Source organism: Nilaparvata lugens, unplaced genomic scaffold (assembly GCF_014356525.2).
Source record: "Nilaparvata lugens isolate BPH unplaced genomic scaffold, ASM1435652v1 scaffold4842, whole genome shotgun sequence".
Taxonomy (NCBI): Eukaryota; Metazoa; Arthropoda; class Insecta; order Hemiptera; family Delphacidae; genus Nilaparvata; species Nilaparvata lugens.
Genome location: NW_024090848.1, coordinates 1 through 16,583, shown reverse-complemented (window position 1 = coordinate 16,583; position 16,583 = coordinate 1). Strand labels below are relative to the sequence as shown.

The 16,583-nt window shown below is 32.2% G+C and overlaps 1 protein-coding gene across 1 annotated transcript; it reads right to left on the bottom strand.

The window, feature by feature from the left end:
* Nucleotides 1-1,140: 1,140 nt before the first annotated feature.
* LOC120355799 (sodium-independent sulfate anion transporter-like) lies at nt 1,141-16,058 on the bottom strand. The gene is made up of 8 exons (XM_039444506.1): nt 15,851-16,058; nt 13,699-13,919; nt 10,231-10,411; nt 8,749-8,913; nt 7,888-8,049; nt 5,184-5,324; nt 3,635-3,780; nt 1,141-1,314 (listed from the first exon to the last, which is right to left on the bottom strand). The coding sequence occupies exons 1-8, from the start codon at nt 16,011-16,013 to the stop codon at nt 1,141-1,143; spliced, it is 1,353 nt and encodes a 450-aa protein (XP_039300440.1). The 5' UTR covers nt 16,014-16,058.
* Between the last annotated feature and the right edge of the window lie 525 nt (nt 16,059-16,583).

The following is a 16,583-nucleotide window of genomic DNA, read 5'->3' as shown; positions in this document are numbered from 1 at the left end:
GTGATGTAACTTCATGAATCGACAGTGTTTCAACAAATAATTTTCGATTCTCTAAGAAGGATATAAAATATCCTTCCCATTAACACACGACCGGGTTGTGATCAATTAGAGCTGTTGGTAATTATAACTCGAAGAAATGCTCAAAAAAGAAACTCTACTTTACTCTACTAGTATAGGCCTACCGTTGAGTAGTTGTCAATAAAAACATGAGAATTGCTGTAAGTTATTTCTGATCAAGAAACCAGGGTTCAACTGAATCATCTTTTATCAATTCTATTACAAAATATCTCTATTCATGAGGCAGAATATTCTGCCTTGATAATATCATAGAGAAACGATAGCATAAGTAGATATCCCATGGTATAGGGCGATTATGTCGCAACTTTTACTGTTATCCCAAGCCGATAGTTCACGTAGTTCTTTCCCATGCAGCTGTGTGACGCTGGTAGTCTCTCAAATCGTGACGTTCATTCACTCTCACCCCAACAGAACAGTAAAAATTGACAGTAATCGGCTTGAGATAACAGTAAAAGTTGCGACATAAATTCCCTATACCATGGGATATCTACTTACGCTATTGTTTCTCTATGATAATATAGGCTAATTGAATGATTAGAATTGATATATATATTGATAGAGATATAGATACCGTACAATCAGAAGAGAAATACTACATTATTTATATTGTGGACCAATAATATCCTCAAATAATCATGGATGAACAATTTATGTTGATGCAGAAAATATTGATCATTATTATTTTTATTATTATTAATTTAACACATTGTGTACAAATACTTAACATGATGAAAGGCTCAATAGGTGCATGCCCAAAACTGTCCCATTTCCAATTATTTATACTATAATGTCCAAATCAAAATGTTGGTTATGTCACTTTCACTTTTCAAAATACAATTTACGCTCTTCAATACTCAAATAAATTTTGAATCAAATAGATGCCATTTGAGTCAAGAATTAAAAAATCTAGAACAGTAACTTAATAATTATTCAAAAAGTCAAAATTTTGAATGAAACTAGACATTTTTTAGCTTAAAACTTTACACTTTCATGTTGAACAAGGAATGGAACCCATAACTAGAAAGTTTTATGAAACTATTGTGAATTATAAAATAATCAATGTTAACTCACCTTAGCTGCAGTAAAATCAGCACCATAGATATGAGAACAGTCTATAACGACTGGTATGCCCCGTTTTACACTGTGCTTTGTGACTAGAGCACTCACGTAATCCACCGATGGAAAAATAAGGCAGCGGTCAGGGGTTAATAGAAGGTACTCTACACCTCCTCGACTCTGAAAAAATTACAAAAAAAAAGAAATAAAATCAAGAACATTCAAATAGGTTTGAGAAGAATATATATTTCTAAAGAATTATTGAATTTGGAGCAAGACAGAACATGATTATTAGAGTTGTGTTGTGTGTGATGTTATATTGTATTGTTATGTTGTGTGTTATGTATTATTTTTACATAATAAAAAACACAAATCAAATTCAAATTTATTTCTCAAAAAACATACACAATTATAATAATATAATATTATAACATCTAAAAATAATACAAGGAAAATACTATTAAATATATAAAATGATTCCAAAACTGCAGTATATTTTTTTATGTCCATCTATGTTTAAGGAGTAGCCTACAAGGTAAAACCTGTGCGTAGACCTAAGTTGCAGTAATATATTTATTCAATATAAACTGAGAAATTAAACCAAATTAAGAACAAAGATTAGTGGAATTTACACACAAATATAAATTTGTAGATTAGTAGATGATGAAATAAGATAAAAGTTAGTAACACACAATAATTATTATTCTATGTTAAAAAAACATAAAACAAGAAACAGTTGGTGCCTAGAAGATTTTTTCTTCAATTTATTTGAACTTATCCATTCCTCAATTTCGCAATTTAGTTTTTTGCTCCGGATTGTATTGGCAACAATATGAGTAGGAACAAGATTTATTATCCTCTGTGATAAGTAAGTGAATTTTCTTCTACATACATTCAAATCCATCCTGTCTTGATTGAATGTTTCTCTAGTAGGACGTAAATCCAAATTCAAGTTTCTTTCACGAAGAAGAAATTTATTTTTATTCTTTTCAATATATATCATCAAGTTTTTTATGTACAGCTGTCGAACAGTTAGTACTTTGAATTCATTGAATAGATCGCTTGTAGGATAAAGTCTGGTTTGCCTAGATTGTTTTAGAGAGTTATCAACCATTAGAAATAGAAGCTAGAAATAGAAGTTATCAACCACTTATTATTGATCACGATTATCTATTAAAATGAAAATCGAGCCTAAAATTTTGACATTTAATAACTTTTTTATGTGTGCACCGAATTTGATGATTTTTTAGTTGTTTGTTATGTTCAGGAGCAGGTTTATGGCCTATCAAATTCATATTCTGACTTCAGGACTCTTCCTACGGTCCTTCATAGTTTACATGTAATCCTGTGGTTACAGATTTGTGAAGCTGTAATCCTGTGATTAAAGATTTGTGAGCTGGCCACACACATAAATAAAAATCAGCTGTTATAATCATTGCGTTATCCAACAGCTGTTGGTAGATCTGTTTTTCTATTTAATTCTACTGATTCACAAAATTCTAATTCTTGATAATAACGCGGTACGAACGACGTCCAAACTTGGGTCGTAGAACTCGAAATGCTGTAAATTTAGAATATGCACGGGAAAATCAGCAACAAGGAGATATACCATTCAATTTCCCAGCAAGCTGCATTCAACTATATCTGAAAATACAAACTGCTCCACAACTAACTGAGCACATAGGAAGTCCATATTATTGAGATATAAATGTAATACTGATTGTTGGATAACTGTCATAAAAATAACTAAGCACATAGGAAGTCCATATTGAGATATAAATGTAATACTGATTGTTGGATAATTTTCATAAAAATAACTAAGCACATATGAAGTCCATATTGAGATATGAATGTAAATACTGATTGTTGGATAACTTTCATAAAAATAACTAAGCACATATGAAGTCCATATTGAGATATGAATGTAAATACTGATTGTTGGATAATTTTCATAAAAATATAGTGTATCAGATTAAGCTAAGGCTAAGCACACCTGAGGAGACGCGGCTTGGTGATACAGTGTTGATCTTATGGAGATTTCCTTATCACACCGTTCCACCCAATGCCCGATTCAGTGTGTATGAGTTCTTCCATTCAAACCAATAAGCAAGAAGCACCTGGATGCAAAATACCGCATCGCGCCTCCTCAGGTGTGCATCCAGCTAAAGTTTGTCATGAGATGCATCAACTATTTGGTGGTACGGAGTTCGCCGGGCCAGCTAGTTATCAATAATTATTGTTTGGTACCGGTAAAAGGTAAGCCCTTGTTTTTCACTTATTGAAAATAAATGTACAACTTCGTCCCTCTACGATAGATTGAAATATTCTACAACAATACATGGTTCTCTTTTCAATGCTGTTTTTCGACTACAGTGAGATCCACGTTATTATGGCAGTATTTGATTAAGTTTGGTGTTGCTATCGCTCCATTGCCATTAAAACGTGGACCTCACTATAGAATCTATCACAAAAATTTCAAAAACACGGAAACATTTCTCACCTTATGTATGTCGATTGAGATCTTCGGTCTTGCTGCATGATATAAAATTGATATGAGATTCAGTCCTATGCCGATTAGAATACCGATTTCCAAGTGTAGTAGAAGACAGGCTATAAACGTGGCCACGCCAGGTATCAAATCACTTTCTGAATTGAAAAAAATATATAAAATTAATTAAATACCTCTATAACACATTCATATCCAAGCCTATAGTCTAGTGAAATGGTGACTATATACTTATATGTGTTTCTATATACTTATATTATGATTTTCCCTCTTCCCATTTACCATGAAATGCGTTCTATATACCCTGTTTACACTGTATTTATGGATCACTATATGAATAAGAGAGTACCATAGTTATATAGTATATTAAGATACTCGAGAGAATTTTTTAATTTTTGTTGTGAATTCTGTTTCGATTCCTCGTTTCAGAATTACTATTCTGTAAAAATATTTGCTTCTGTGCTAAATCAATTTAAATCAGGTTAAGCGTATTATAATTTCATCTCCTACTCCCACTGGCGAACAAGAGTCATCTTATGCCAGTGGTTTTTTCACTTACCGTTTATTATTATTACACTTTGGTTGTATTGTATTGTCATGTTGAGCTTTGTTTGATTCATGTACGTATATGTATTTATGAGTGTGGAATAAATAATTTGAATATAATCAATAACCCTTGTCTGGAGAGATCTCACATCATCGATATTTGACTTAAAAATAGATTACAGTGCAATTCAATATTTGACAATATATATTTTTAAAAATATGATGAGATTAACTCAGGACTCTTACTAAGGACTATGCTCCGTTTTCATGACTGTTAATACATGTATAATTGAGAACGACAATTGAAACATTTGATTTGATCTAAAATATTCAAGTATTTTAGCAAAGACAACAAAAGTATTTCTATCTGTGGTATTAATGGAATCAGCTCTGATACAATTTGTGGCATTGATAATATTGGCATTTGGACAGTTTAGAGTAAATCTCAATGTAGAATCACAATTCTTTACATTGTTTATATAGCTTTGTTGTAGACTACTCTTGCAAAGAACATAAAAAATGATCAGTTCGAGTTCAGTATAATAATTATTATTAAACGAAAATCTAAATTGAATGCTGTAAGTCACCCCGAAGTTTAATAATAATTATTATAATTATAATTCATTAGCATTTGAATAATTGCAATATCTCAGTAATTGGCTTCAGTATAATACTCTTCAATTATTATTACACTTTCTATTACGTACTGCTTGTTAATGATCACTATTCAATATTTTGCTAGGTCGTAACTTAATTATTGAAAAGTGTTCAGTATAATCGCAAAGGAAAGAACTAAGCTTGATTCTTTTTTCTGTGGTATAAAATTTGTGAATATTGGTCCCTACAATTTCATACGTGGTGCCGTACTAAGAATTGCAATAATATTATTTTTAAATATCAATCCATTCAGCAGTATATAGGATAATATATTACATTCACTTGATTCCCTGGTGAAAAAATATCACTTTGATAAATGGTTATTCTCGGATTAACTCACTTTTAGACCTCCATATAGGCTTGACAACTCTAACTTCGACCATGAAGACGACAGCTGCTATTATAACTGCTGCCAACACCGCTTTTGGAATGTAGTAGAAGCAGGGTGTGAAAAATAGGAGGGCAATGATGACCAGGGCTCCTGAAAGCAACAAATATAATGAAGTTGAGGAAAAACTCAATTTAACAAAATAATAAATGAAACTATTGTAAGATTTTTACCTCAAAACAAGGTATCTAGAATACATGGGTAAAATAATACTGATACCTACTGATAAATCTTCTTTCTTTCCTAAACTATACAGCTATAAATGAAAAATATGTGGAAATAGTCAACCATGCAAGTGATAAAATCACGTCCGCATGATGGAGTACAGTTAGAGAGCAATGCAGTTAGACAAGGAACAAAACAGAGACAGAGAAAGCTGGCAGATATAAATTCAACAAGGAAAATATATGAAAAATTAATCTAATATTAATAATTATAATAATCTATTATTCATCACGCAGGACGAAAGAAAAACAAAAAGAATATTTCAAAAATATGATATCGAATAAAAAAAATGAATAGGAAAAAAAGAAAAACAAAACATTTAAAAAATGATAATAAAAGCAATTCTTAATAAGCCAAGGGGTTTTTCTAGTAGTGAAACATTTGCCGAATTCAAAGTGATGACAGTACGTCAAATTTATATAAAAAACTTCTCTATTATGCATGGATGAGGAAGGATGAATTTACAGTGAATAATAACGTTTCTATGTATAACCTGAGAGTTACATCTCATAACATTTATAATATTAACTATTCAGATTTGACAATAGTGCGAAGACAATTGGGGTATCTTAGCTCAAAAATAATAAATATAATGCCAAATGCATTGTCAGAATCTCTTTCTAATAGGGGTAGACAGAGGATGGAACAGATAAATAAGTGGGTGATACAAAAATTTTTCTTCGACATCAGTCAAATATATAATTACTAGTAATTTATTTTGAACTTCGATTTTTTGTAGCTTTGATATTAGTAAATAAATTTTTATATTGTCTAAACAGCTGATACTCTCACTCAGCGGTCAGGGTTTTGCCCTTGCTGGGTGGTGCCATGCAATTTTAATTTATTTGTAAAATAGCATAGTTATAATCTAGAATATTTCTTTTGTAAGTTTTTATTTTGTATTTTGTTTTTATGGGCAATAAAGATGTTTAAAAGAAAAAAATACATTACCAGAGTTTATAGGAATATAACGGAGAAGAATAATGAGCCAGTCAATAGGAAACAATGAATTCAACTCAAACACTTTTTTAAGAACTAGTAAACAAACACTAAAACATTATTTAAAACTATTTTGAAGTGTGTAGAAGAGAATATATTAATGAAAAAAAGACAAAAAATAACATTAATCAGTTTTGGCAAAATTGGAGCAATAGATCATTCGTCACTGGAAATAAAATCATAGTTTCATGGTACAATCATCAGTACATGGATTCAAGATCCTCTCGGGTAATACTTAGTAGCCATTTCTTGATAATAGATTTAAGCAACTGTATTCTATCACGAGACCTGAAAACTATTTTGATATCATTGGGTAATTGATTGAAAAATTTAAGTGTAAGAAAAATGAATGACTTCCTAAAAAGAGTGCAGTATTCTAGGTACATTGCCTCAAACTGTAGGCTAAAGTTAGGCGCACAAAGATCGTCAACGGACGGATCGGACGATTAGATTTGATGCATTGTTTTCAATTGGAGTGCGCATACCTATCCGCATAGTATAGGTATGCGCGCTCCAATTGAAAACAATGTATTGAATCTAATCGTCCGATGCGTGCCGTCTGTCCGATGACGATCTGTGTGCGACTTCTTTATAAATTACAACTTTAATGCTTCTGGTTCAACTCATTCTGACAAGTGGATCTTACTGTTGTAGAATTTGGTAGATTTTGGAAGAATCGGAAGACATGATGGAGGCAGGAGAGTGGATTAGTTTGTGTTTTATTTCTGGTTCAAAATTTTTCTTAATAACTCAATATTTTCAAGTTATGAGAGTTTATTGGATGTAATCATTCTATTATATTCGGGTTTCAATCAAATCAATTTCAAAATTTCTAGTTTATTTATTTCTGGACTGAAAAGTGGACTCAAATCAATTCAAGTGGATAGCATAATAACCTATAATTTTATTCATTCATAACTCTACAATCATTGTATTATCATCATCCATCATCATCACCTAGGCTAAAATACTTCTAGAAAGTCGCCTGTTAAAATAATAAATACTATTTATCTCTTTTCTGTATAGGGTACTTTTATAGAGATAGAAAGAAAAATAAAAATCTCAGTACCCTTTATGAATTATTATTTGAGTGATTAAATAATTCAAAAAGGGTATTTTTCTTTCTATCTCAATAAATACCATATATAGCTCTACTATAGTAGATGGAACTTTACAATAATATAAGAAATTACTCATACTATATATGATTGATGTAGTGGCCTACTGTATGGCATATATGTTTTATGTTCTATGTTTTGATTTTATTTTTGACGATACACTACTTGATACAATTAACTTTTTGTACAACAATGTTTAAATAAAGAATTTGATTTGATTGATAGTTCAATTTTGGTATTTATGAATTGAAAATAGTTGAAATTAATCTTATGTCTTTTAATACTGCCAGCTGAAGTTGAATCGAGTGACTCACCCGTGTATAGGCCGCCAAGTGGTGTCCGTACCCCGCTGGAGTTGTTAACGGCACTACGTGACAGTGAGCCTGAACCCGGGAAGCTCTGAATCATCGAGTTGCCAATGTTGCAAAGCCCTATCGCTATCAGCTCCTGTGTTGCATCTACTGTCTTTCCATTAGCTGTTGCAAAAATTTTAGAGAGATTAGAAAATATTTAAAAATAAAAACATAATGTGTGATAACATATTTCTTTCCTTCCATTTGCTGTTGAAAAAATAAGAGAGATGGGAAAAAAGTATTTAAAAAAATGAACACACCATGCTGAGTTGCATTTTTGTACTGTCTTGCAGTTTGCTGTTGAGAAAATGAGAGAGAATGTAAAACATAAATATGTGATGAAATATTTATCTATACGTTTGCTGATGAAAAATAAGAGCGATAAGAAAAAACGTGATAAAATATTTTTTTAAATGAGCACACCATGCTGAGTTACATCTCTACTGTCTTGTTCACAGTTGAGGAAGATTAGTTTTACAGCATTGGAAAACTTCTAGATCATGAATGTTCTTTTGCATGTAGCGTACAAACTTCTCCATAAAAGAAGGAAGAAGAAGAAGGAGAGAAAGAAAAAGAAGAAGAATCTTGAAAAAGTGTTACAATTTCTGGGAAAAAGATAAAGAAGAATCTTATTTAATTTTAAATTAGTATTATTTGTCTTATTGGTATAATTCATTCATTTAATTTTTATCCAACAATGATGAAAACACATAATCATAAAATGAATGACAGGCTGTAAGCCTGATTTTCAATTCCCAATCATTCTATGTTCAAGTGCTTTCATCATTGTTTGTTGAGAATATTTTTCTATTTCCAACTTACCAAATGCTTTGCAAATAGCGATATTCTCCAGAAGAGCAATGAGTGGCAAAACAAATATTCCCTGACCCATGACTCCGCACATGTCGAAGAAATTGTATGTGACATTGTTCTGTACTGTACTGAAGGGAGGTAGCTTGAATTCTGGTAGGCCTGGAGGAATGTATCCTAAAAAAATATTTTACAAATGCATTTAAATAGAGAAGAATTGATTAAAAATATTCTTTATAATAAATGGTTTTGGAGTGGGCTACATTTAAAATGCATTGAATCAAAAATTCATGACCTACACAGTGTAGCAGATTACCGAATGAAAAATTCAAAATTTTTTCCCTGTTTCAAAATTAATATATTTTTCCAATAAGAAAATGAAAAATAGTAACCTGCTACTGTAGTCAACTTGTCAGGTACGTTTTATAGTAGAGTAATAGTTCTAGAAGTGATGATAGTAATAGTAATTTTCCTTCTAATTTCAAATTCAAATACCGCAATTATTTATTCCTTGAAAGCATTCATTTTACAGAAAAATAGGCAGTCCAACTCAATTACACGGAATGCCCACACAGAGATCAGTTGTCTGCGAGTGGAGGAGATCCCCATAGACAACAAATGCAATCACTATGATTTTTATAAATTGTATCACTAGCTCGAATAATGAAATACAAACCTTAAGGGTGTGGGAAGGCTGAAAATAAACTTTCTACTCGTGATATTTTTCAAAGTTTTTCCATTCGTATATCATTAAGCTATCAAAATGAAAAAGTTTTCTCAGGAAAACATTTTTTTTCCGATCATTACTTTTTGAGATATTAGCGCCTGAAGCTTGAATTTTTGGTACAGAACATTTCAAATTCGGTAAGATATGAATCCATGAGATCTAGATGATGAATTCTTCATGGATTGTTGATCTAATAAAACAAAAATCTTCTGAAAACATCCATTTTTGAAAAAGTTATTCAATTTACCAGAAATAACTCAACAAAAAGTTATTTCTGGTTATTTTTAGTAAATTGAATAACCATCTTGAAAATGGATATTTTCAGAGAATTTTTGTTTTACTAGATCAACAATACCATGAAGAATCTATCTTCAAAGTCTCATGGATTCATCTTTTACCGAATTTAAAATGTTCTCTCCCAAAAATTTAAACTTTAGGTGCTCATATCTCAAAAAGTAATGATCGGAAAAAATGTTTTCTTGGGAAAACTTTTTCATTTTGATAGCTTAATGATATACGAATCGAAAAACTTTGAAAAATATCACGAGTAGAAAGTTTTTTTTTAGCCTTTGCACAGCCTTAAATACTTTAGTTTCTGTTTGGCTTGAAAATGTGCAACAACAGCACGAAACGCGTCGCCACACGAAAGAATGTGAATATTTCTTCACTTTAAAGCTATTTAAGAATACAATACAAATAAAAACCATCTTCGAGAAATAAAATAATTCATATTTATTATTCTGAAAGAAGAAGAATTTGAAACCCACCTATAACTTTGAAGGGTATCTCGCCATATTGGACCTGGACATAGTACGCATAGATTCCACTGATGACGACTATGATCGAGTTTCTAGATGTACCGATCAACCAAATAGTTTTATTGACTAGCTTTTGCGTCGGTGTACATAACACTTCTTCCTCGGGTCCGATTTTCACTTCTCCCAGCATCTGAGAAAAATTAAAGATAGTCAAGCTAAATTTCATGTGAGAAATTGGGTGGCGGAGGCAAGGGATCGAGATGGAGGAGAGGCAGGATTGAGGAGGCCAGGGCTCGATTGGGCTGTAGGTTGAAATTGGAGGGTGGAGGCAAGGGATCGAGATGGATGGAAAGGCAGGATTGAGGAGGCCAGGGCTCGATTTGGGCTGTAGTTGAAATTGGAGGGCGGAGGCAAGGGATCGAGATGGATGGAGAGGCAGGATTGAGGGGCAGGCTCGATTTGGTCTGTAGGTGAAATTGGAGGGTGAGGCAAGGGATCGAGATGGATGGAAAGGCAGGATTGAGGAGGCCAGGGCTCGATTTGGGCTGTAGGTTGAAATTGGAGGGTGGAGGCAAGGGATCGAGATGGATGGAAAGGCAGGATTGAGGAGGCCAGGGCTCGATTTGGGCTGTAGGTTGAAATTGGAGGGTGGAGGCAAGGGATCGAGATGGATGGAAAGGCAGGATTGAGGAGGCAGGGCTCGATTTGGTCTGTAGGTGAAATTGGAGGGTGGAGGCAAGGGATCGAGATGATGGAAAGGCAGGATTGAGGAGGCCAGGGCTCGATTTGGGCTGTAGGTTGAAATTGGAGGGGGAGGCAAGGGATCGAGATGGATGGAAAGGCAGATTGAGGAGGCCAGGGCTCGATTGGGCTTGTAGGTTGAAATTGGAGGGCGGAGGCAAGGGATCGAGATGGATGGAGAGGCAGGATTGAGGAGGCCAGGGCTCGATTTAGGCTGCAGGGCCATTGAAGAAGAAGAAGACAAGATAAATTTCATTTAGTGCCTATTCAAATTGAAAATAAAATTCATGGGAAACCTTCTTATATGGTGGTGGTAGTAGAGGTCAGCCATATTGTGGATTCATATTTACCATGAATGAAAATACCATAACATTTCGAGTTTTGTTGTTTTTTGCTGTCATTGGTAAGATATTGTGTATCTTTGGTCTGAATGGTCTAATGGAATACATTATTTTTATTAAACATGTAAAATTTCCAGGAACTCTTTCAATTTAATACTTCTTAGTTCAAATTCATCAAGTTTACATTATTATTTGTACTGTATTTCTGATTCAATCATCCACATTCCTCAGTTGATTCATTTATTTATTCATATGTAAATACAATGCAGGTAAAAACAACAGGCATTTGCCCAAAAATGCTTCAAACCTTAATTTGGAATACACAGTCTGAAAGTTATGTCACTTACGTAACTTGAATAATAACTTTCAATTCGCACACAATTTTGAGTCCAAAAAAATGTATCTACTACAATATTTTGAATTTATCAGATTGATCAATTTCCAAATACGAATCCAAACAAAACTCTCCTTCACAATTATTGCAAAAAATATTGAAAATTCCACTGAAATCCACAAACTCATGTCCACATTATAATGGCAGTGGAGAGAGATAGGAGAACAGCGTTGCCGATTCTCCGCCTCGCCACTGCCTTCTATGGCAGATAGCGTTGCTGATACTCTGCATTGTCAAGAATATATAAAAAGATAATAATTATCATTGAACAAAAATTCAAATTCAAATTATTGTGTTCATTTGGAACAAATGCAATTTCCCCATTTATTTCTGTCAATAGAAGAGCTTGAAAACAAAAACTTAATATTGGATAAATATTTTGAAAAATATCTCCGCTTACTACTGTCATCTATAGCTGATACCAGTATATCTGATGAAATATTAAGAAACTGTTCATTCATGTTAAAAATAATCATTACTATCGTATTTCATAAAACTTAAAGTGAAAAAACACTCACATTTTTGATGTGGCCATGTGCCACATGAGTGTTTTTTCATTTTGTTAAATGTTATAATATTTTTAAATATTTTGGTTTCTAGAAGAACGTCTTTTTTTCTGAATAAGAGAAAAAACATTTAAATATTTTGGTTTTTGGAAATCTATCATTATTCCTAAAAAAGAGAAACAAAAATTTGAATATTTTGGTTGGATTTTGGATAACAATCCATTATTCCTGCAAAAGAGCCATGAAATTTGAATATTTTGGTTTTTACAAGAATGTCATTATTCCTCGTGAAGAGAGACATAACATTCAAATTTTTGTTTTTGAAATCTAATCTGAAAGAATGTGAGTTTTTCACTTTAAAGTTTTATGAAATACGATAGTAATAATAATAGTGAAAACGAGATGTATAACCAGTAGCGAATTTCTGCCGAAAGGATAAAAATAATCAATTATATTGCATACGCCAAGAAAAACTATTTTTCAAATATTAGACTACATATTATCATAATTGAGATTAGATATCTTATTAATTGATTGAATATTCTTAAATTGTTAATAATCGATCTGGCAATGTTGCGGCGCTGGAAAAGGATATAGCGCTACCTGCTTTGTCAAATGATAGACAAGGATAGCAACACCCAATGTTTATCAAATATGCAAAGTATTGAAGTATGCAAATGTCCACTAAATCTGTTTTGAAATTCTAGTGCTATTTGAAATATTTCAAGTATCTTGGTTAGAGTGTATTATATGATTAACTATATTACATTGAGTATATGATTTTTATTTTGATTTGTCTGTCTGTACTGTCCGGTCTGGATTATATTATAAAGAGCTGTATAAATTCCAAAATCATGTTAAAATATAGGTAAGAAATGTTTTGAACTCGTGGCTAGAGCACAAGATTTCTTTTTCTAGCCACGCCAATTATTTAACAAAAATTATTCATTTATTTTCTTGTAAAACTGTTTTTAATTGGTGAATAAATTTGAATTTGATTTGAAGTACTGCCATTGTAACGTGAACCTCACTATAGTCGTGAAGCCTGTAATTACCTTGTCAATTAAAATTTATATGAATATTAAGAATATTGAACAAAATACGTATCAGCACAGAGAAACAATAGCATAAGTAGATATACCATGGTATAGGGCGTTTATGTCGCAACTTTTACTGCTATCCCAAGCCGATAGCTTACATAGTTCTTCCCTATGCAGCTGTGTGATGCTGGTAGTCTCTCAAATTGTGCCGTTCATACACTATCACTTTAACAAAACAGTAAAAATTGACAATAATCGACAGTTATCGGCTTGAGATAACAGTAAAAGTTGCGACAAAAATTCCCTATGCCATGGGATATCTACTTACGCTATTGTTTCTCTATGGTATTTGGCTTTTGATGAGTAAGGAGAGCAAGTGAACTTTCTCCATAGAAAACTCGATTTTTATGTAGCCTAGTTTCAAAAATATTGAATTATTAAAGCATCATGCTCACCCTCATAGACAGTAGGATAACGATACAAGTGACACCCAGTGTGAGGTCAGAGTAGTTGATGTTCTGTATGTCTTGTGCCAGATTATACCACATGTTGACAAATGTGGCCCCACCTCCGTTGATACCCAGGATATCCTTCACTTGTGACGAGATGATCAGCAAAGCAACAGCCGAAGTGAAACCTGACGATACGGGACCAGAGACGAAGTCTATCATTATTCCTGAAGAGACAAACATTAAATATTTTGGTTTCTAGAAGAACGTCTTTTTTCCTGAATAAGAGAAAAACATTTAAATATTTTGGTTTTTGGAAATCTATCATTATTCCTAAAAAAGAGAAACAAAATTTGAATATTTTGGTTTCTAGAGGAACGTCTTTTTTCCTGAATAAGAGAAAAAACATTTAAATATTTTGGTTTTTGGAAATCTATCATTATTCCTAAAAAAAGAAACAAATAGATTTGAATATTTTGGTTTTTGGATAATCATTATTTTGAAAAAGAGACATGAAATTTGAATATTTTGGTTTTACAAGAATGTCATTATTCCTCGTGAAGATAGACATAACATTCAAATTTTTTTGTTTTTGAAATCTAATCTGATATTCCATCAAAAACATTAAGAGCAGGTTTCTGAGCTCGGGATCTGACTAAGTCCTAGACTTTAAACAGCTGGAGTCAGAAAATCAGCTTTCCAAAACGGGGCATAGTCGCAGTTTTTATAACAGTATAGTGGCAGTTTTTATTTTCTCATTTCTATAATTGGAAACGTTTCCTTGACAAAATTAAACATTTATAAATAATTCAAAATAGCTGAAACAATACACTATTTTCTATTTATTTTATTTTGTGTTTAATTTTCCAGTTTTTTTTTAAATTCGATTCAAACGTGACTATGACAATGACTGCGACTACGCCCCGTTTCGGAAAGCCAATTTTCTGACTCCAGCGGTTTAAAGTCTAGGACTTAGCCAAATCCCGAGTTCAGAAACCGGCCCTGAGTGACTCCCCCCATATTCAACCAGAATAATATTTTTGTATTTCTTACTCAACTTTACGATCAATCCCCAATAAAATTGATGAAATTGGTGCACCAGACATAGCCTTCCCACGAATAAACAATATAAAATTTTGACTTCTACACTCATCAGAATACAGTATATTGAATTTCAATAGTTTCAATTTTATTATTATTTGTACCAAATGAATCCTGAATATCCATTATTCCTAAGTAATAGACACGGCATACATTTTTATGTATTTTGTTTTTGGATATATATATTATTATTCCTGAAGAGACACTACATTTAAATATTTTGGTTTTTGGAAATGGGCTTAATGTTCATCAGAGTCATCATAAAAATAATATATTCTTATTTGTTTGATTGTGATTGAAAAACGTAACCAAAACACAAATCTTAACTTCTATTTATTCACTTTCACTTCTCTCTCATGATAATAATTTTACTTTTCTCTTTCAAGATTGATAATCTCATTGTGCGTCAATTATTGTGGATCAATTAGAAAATTAAACAAAGAAAACTTGAGAAAGACGGATCAGTTGAAAATAAGTTCTGTATTTGTTACAAAATTTGTAGAAAAATTTCAACATTAATGTTACCTTTAGAAAATTCCAATTGAGAAAGACGGATTAGTTGGAAATAAGTGAAAATGCTGTAATTATATTTGTATTTGTTACAAAATGTAAAAAATTTTTTACCATTTAATGTCACCTTTAGAAAATTCCAATTATAAAGCTCAAGTTCCTGAAAGCTAAGCCACTATTCACTAAAGAATAGCATGATCGAGTATGAGGGCTTTTCTTCGACTTATTTCACTGTTTAAATGTATTTTTAGTCTATATATCTGTAATATTCATGATAGAAATCATATATTTTGGAAGTTATTGTTATTTGTGTTCAGACTTCATATATTTTTTTGGTATTGCTTCATTCTGTATCTGTCTGTGTGGACTTTTGTATTGTATTTGTATTTCAACATTGTGCTTTTTTTGGTAGTGCAGAAGTAAATTTAATTTGCAGTAGCCTACCTAAAATTTTGTATGATGTATTAGTTAATACAATTCGTGTTTATTCATGATGTTTGTAACTAATTTTCTTTTGCAAATAAATTGCAATTTATATTCTACTCACCTAAACCAACTATACCCATGATAAGTTGTATGACCCCGCTTAGGAAGCATAACAGTATAGCATGGTCAGGTCCCATCCCTTTGATAGTCTGGTAGGTTAGCAGTGAGCAAATAGCCGTGGGACCCATGGGCACATCTTTGCAGCTTCCCAGGAATAGGTACATCAGGCAGCCGACGAAGGATCCGTAGAGACCATACTGCAAAAATAATATTTTAGTATAGATTAATAGTATATTTTTTATTAAGAACAAATCTTGAAATAATGAGAAAATCTATTCCAAATATATTATCCAATTGTCTTATATCGTTAGGGTCTACTCTCGAATATAAATAAATATAAAGTACCCTTTTTAAAATTGCTTAAGAATACTCACAACAGATAAGTTACTGTATAGCCGAAACATGTTGTGAGTAAGCAATATTAATGGTAAGCTACTTGGATTTCCATTTTTATATGTACATTCTCCAATTATGGAAATCGAAAATTGATACATGGTATATAATTTCGTGTCTTATATATCATTTGCAAACTACTGATAAGCTTCTTGTTACTGTTAACATGAATCTATCTATGATATATAAAAGCGAAATGGCACTCACTCACTGACTGACTGACTCACTCACTCACTCACTCACTCACTCGCATAAATAAAATCTACCGGACCAAAAACGTTCAAATGTGGTAGGAATGTGCAGTTGGCCTTTAGAGGCGCACTAAGAAATCTTTTGGCAAT

Excerpts from the sequence above, each read along its gene's own strand:
- LOC120355799 (XM_039444506.1), bottom strand. The coding sequence starts at position 16,013 with ATGTACCTATTCCTGGGAAGCTGCAAAGATGTGCCCATGGGTCCCACG. Across the intron at positions 8,914-10,230 it reads GATACCCTTCAAAGTTATAG|GATACATTCCTCCAGGCCTA; the intron begins GTGGGTTTCAAA and ends ATATTTTTTTAG. Across the intron at positions 8,050-8,748 it reads CGCTATTTGCAAAGCATTTG|CTAATGGAAAGACAGTAGAT; the intron begins GTAAGTTGGAAA and ends TTTTTGCAACAG.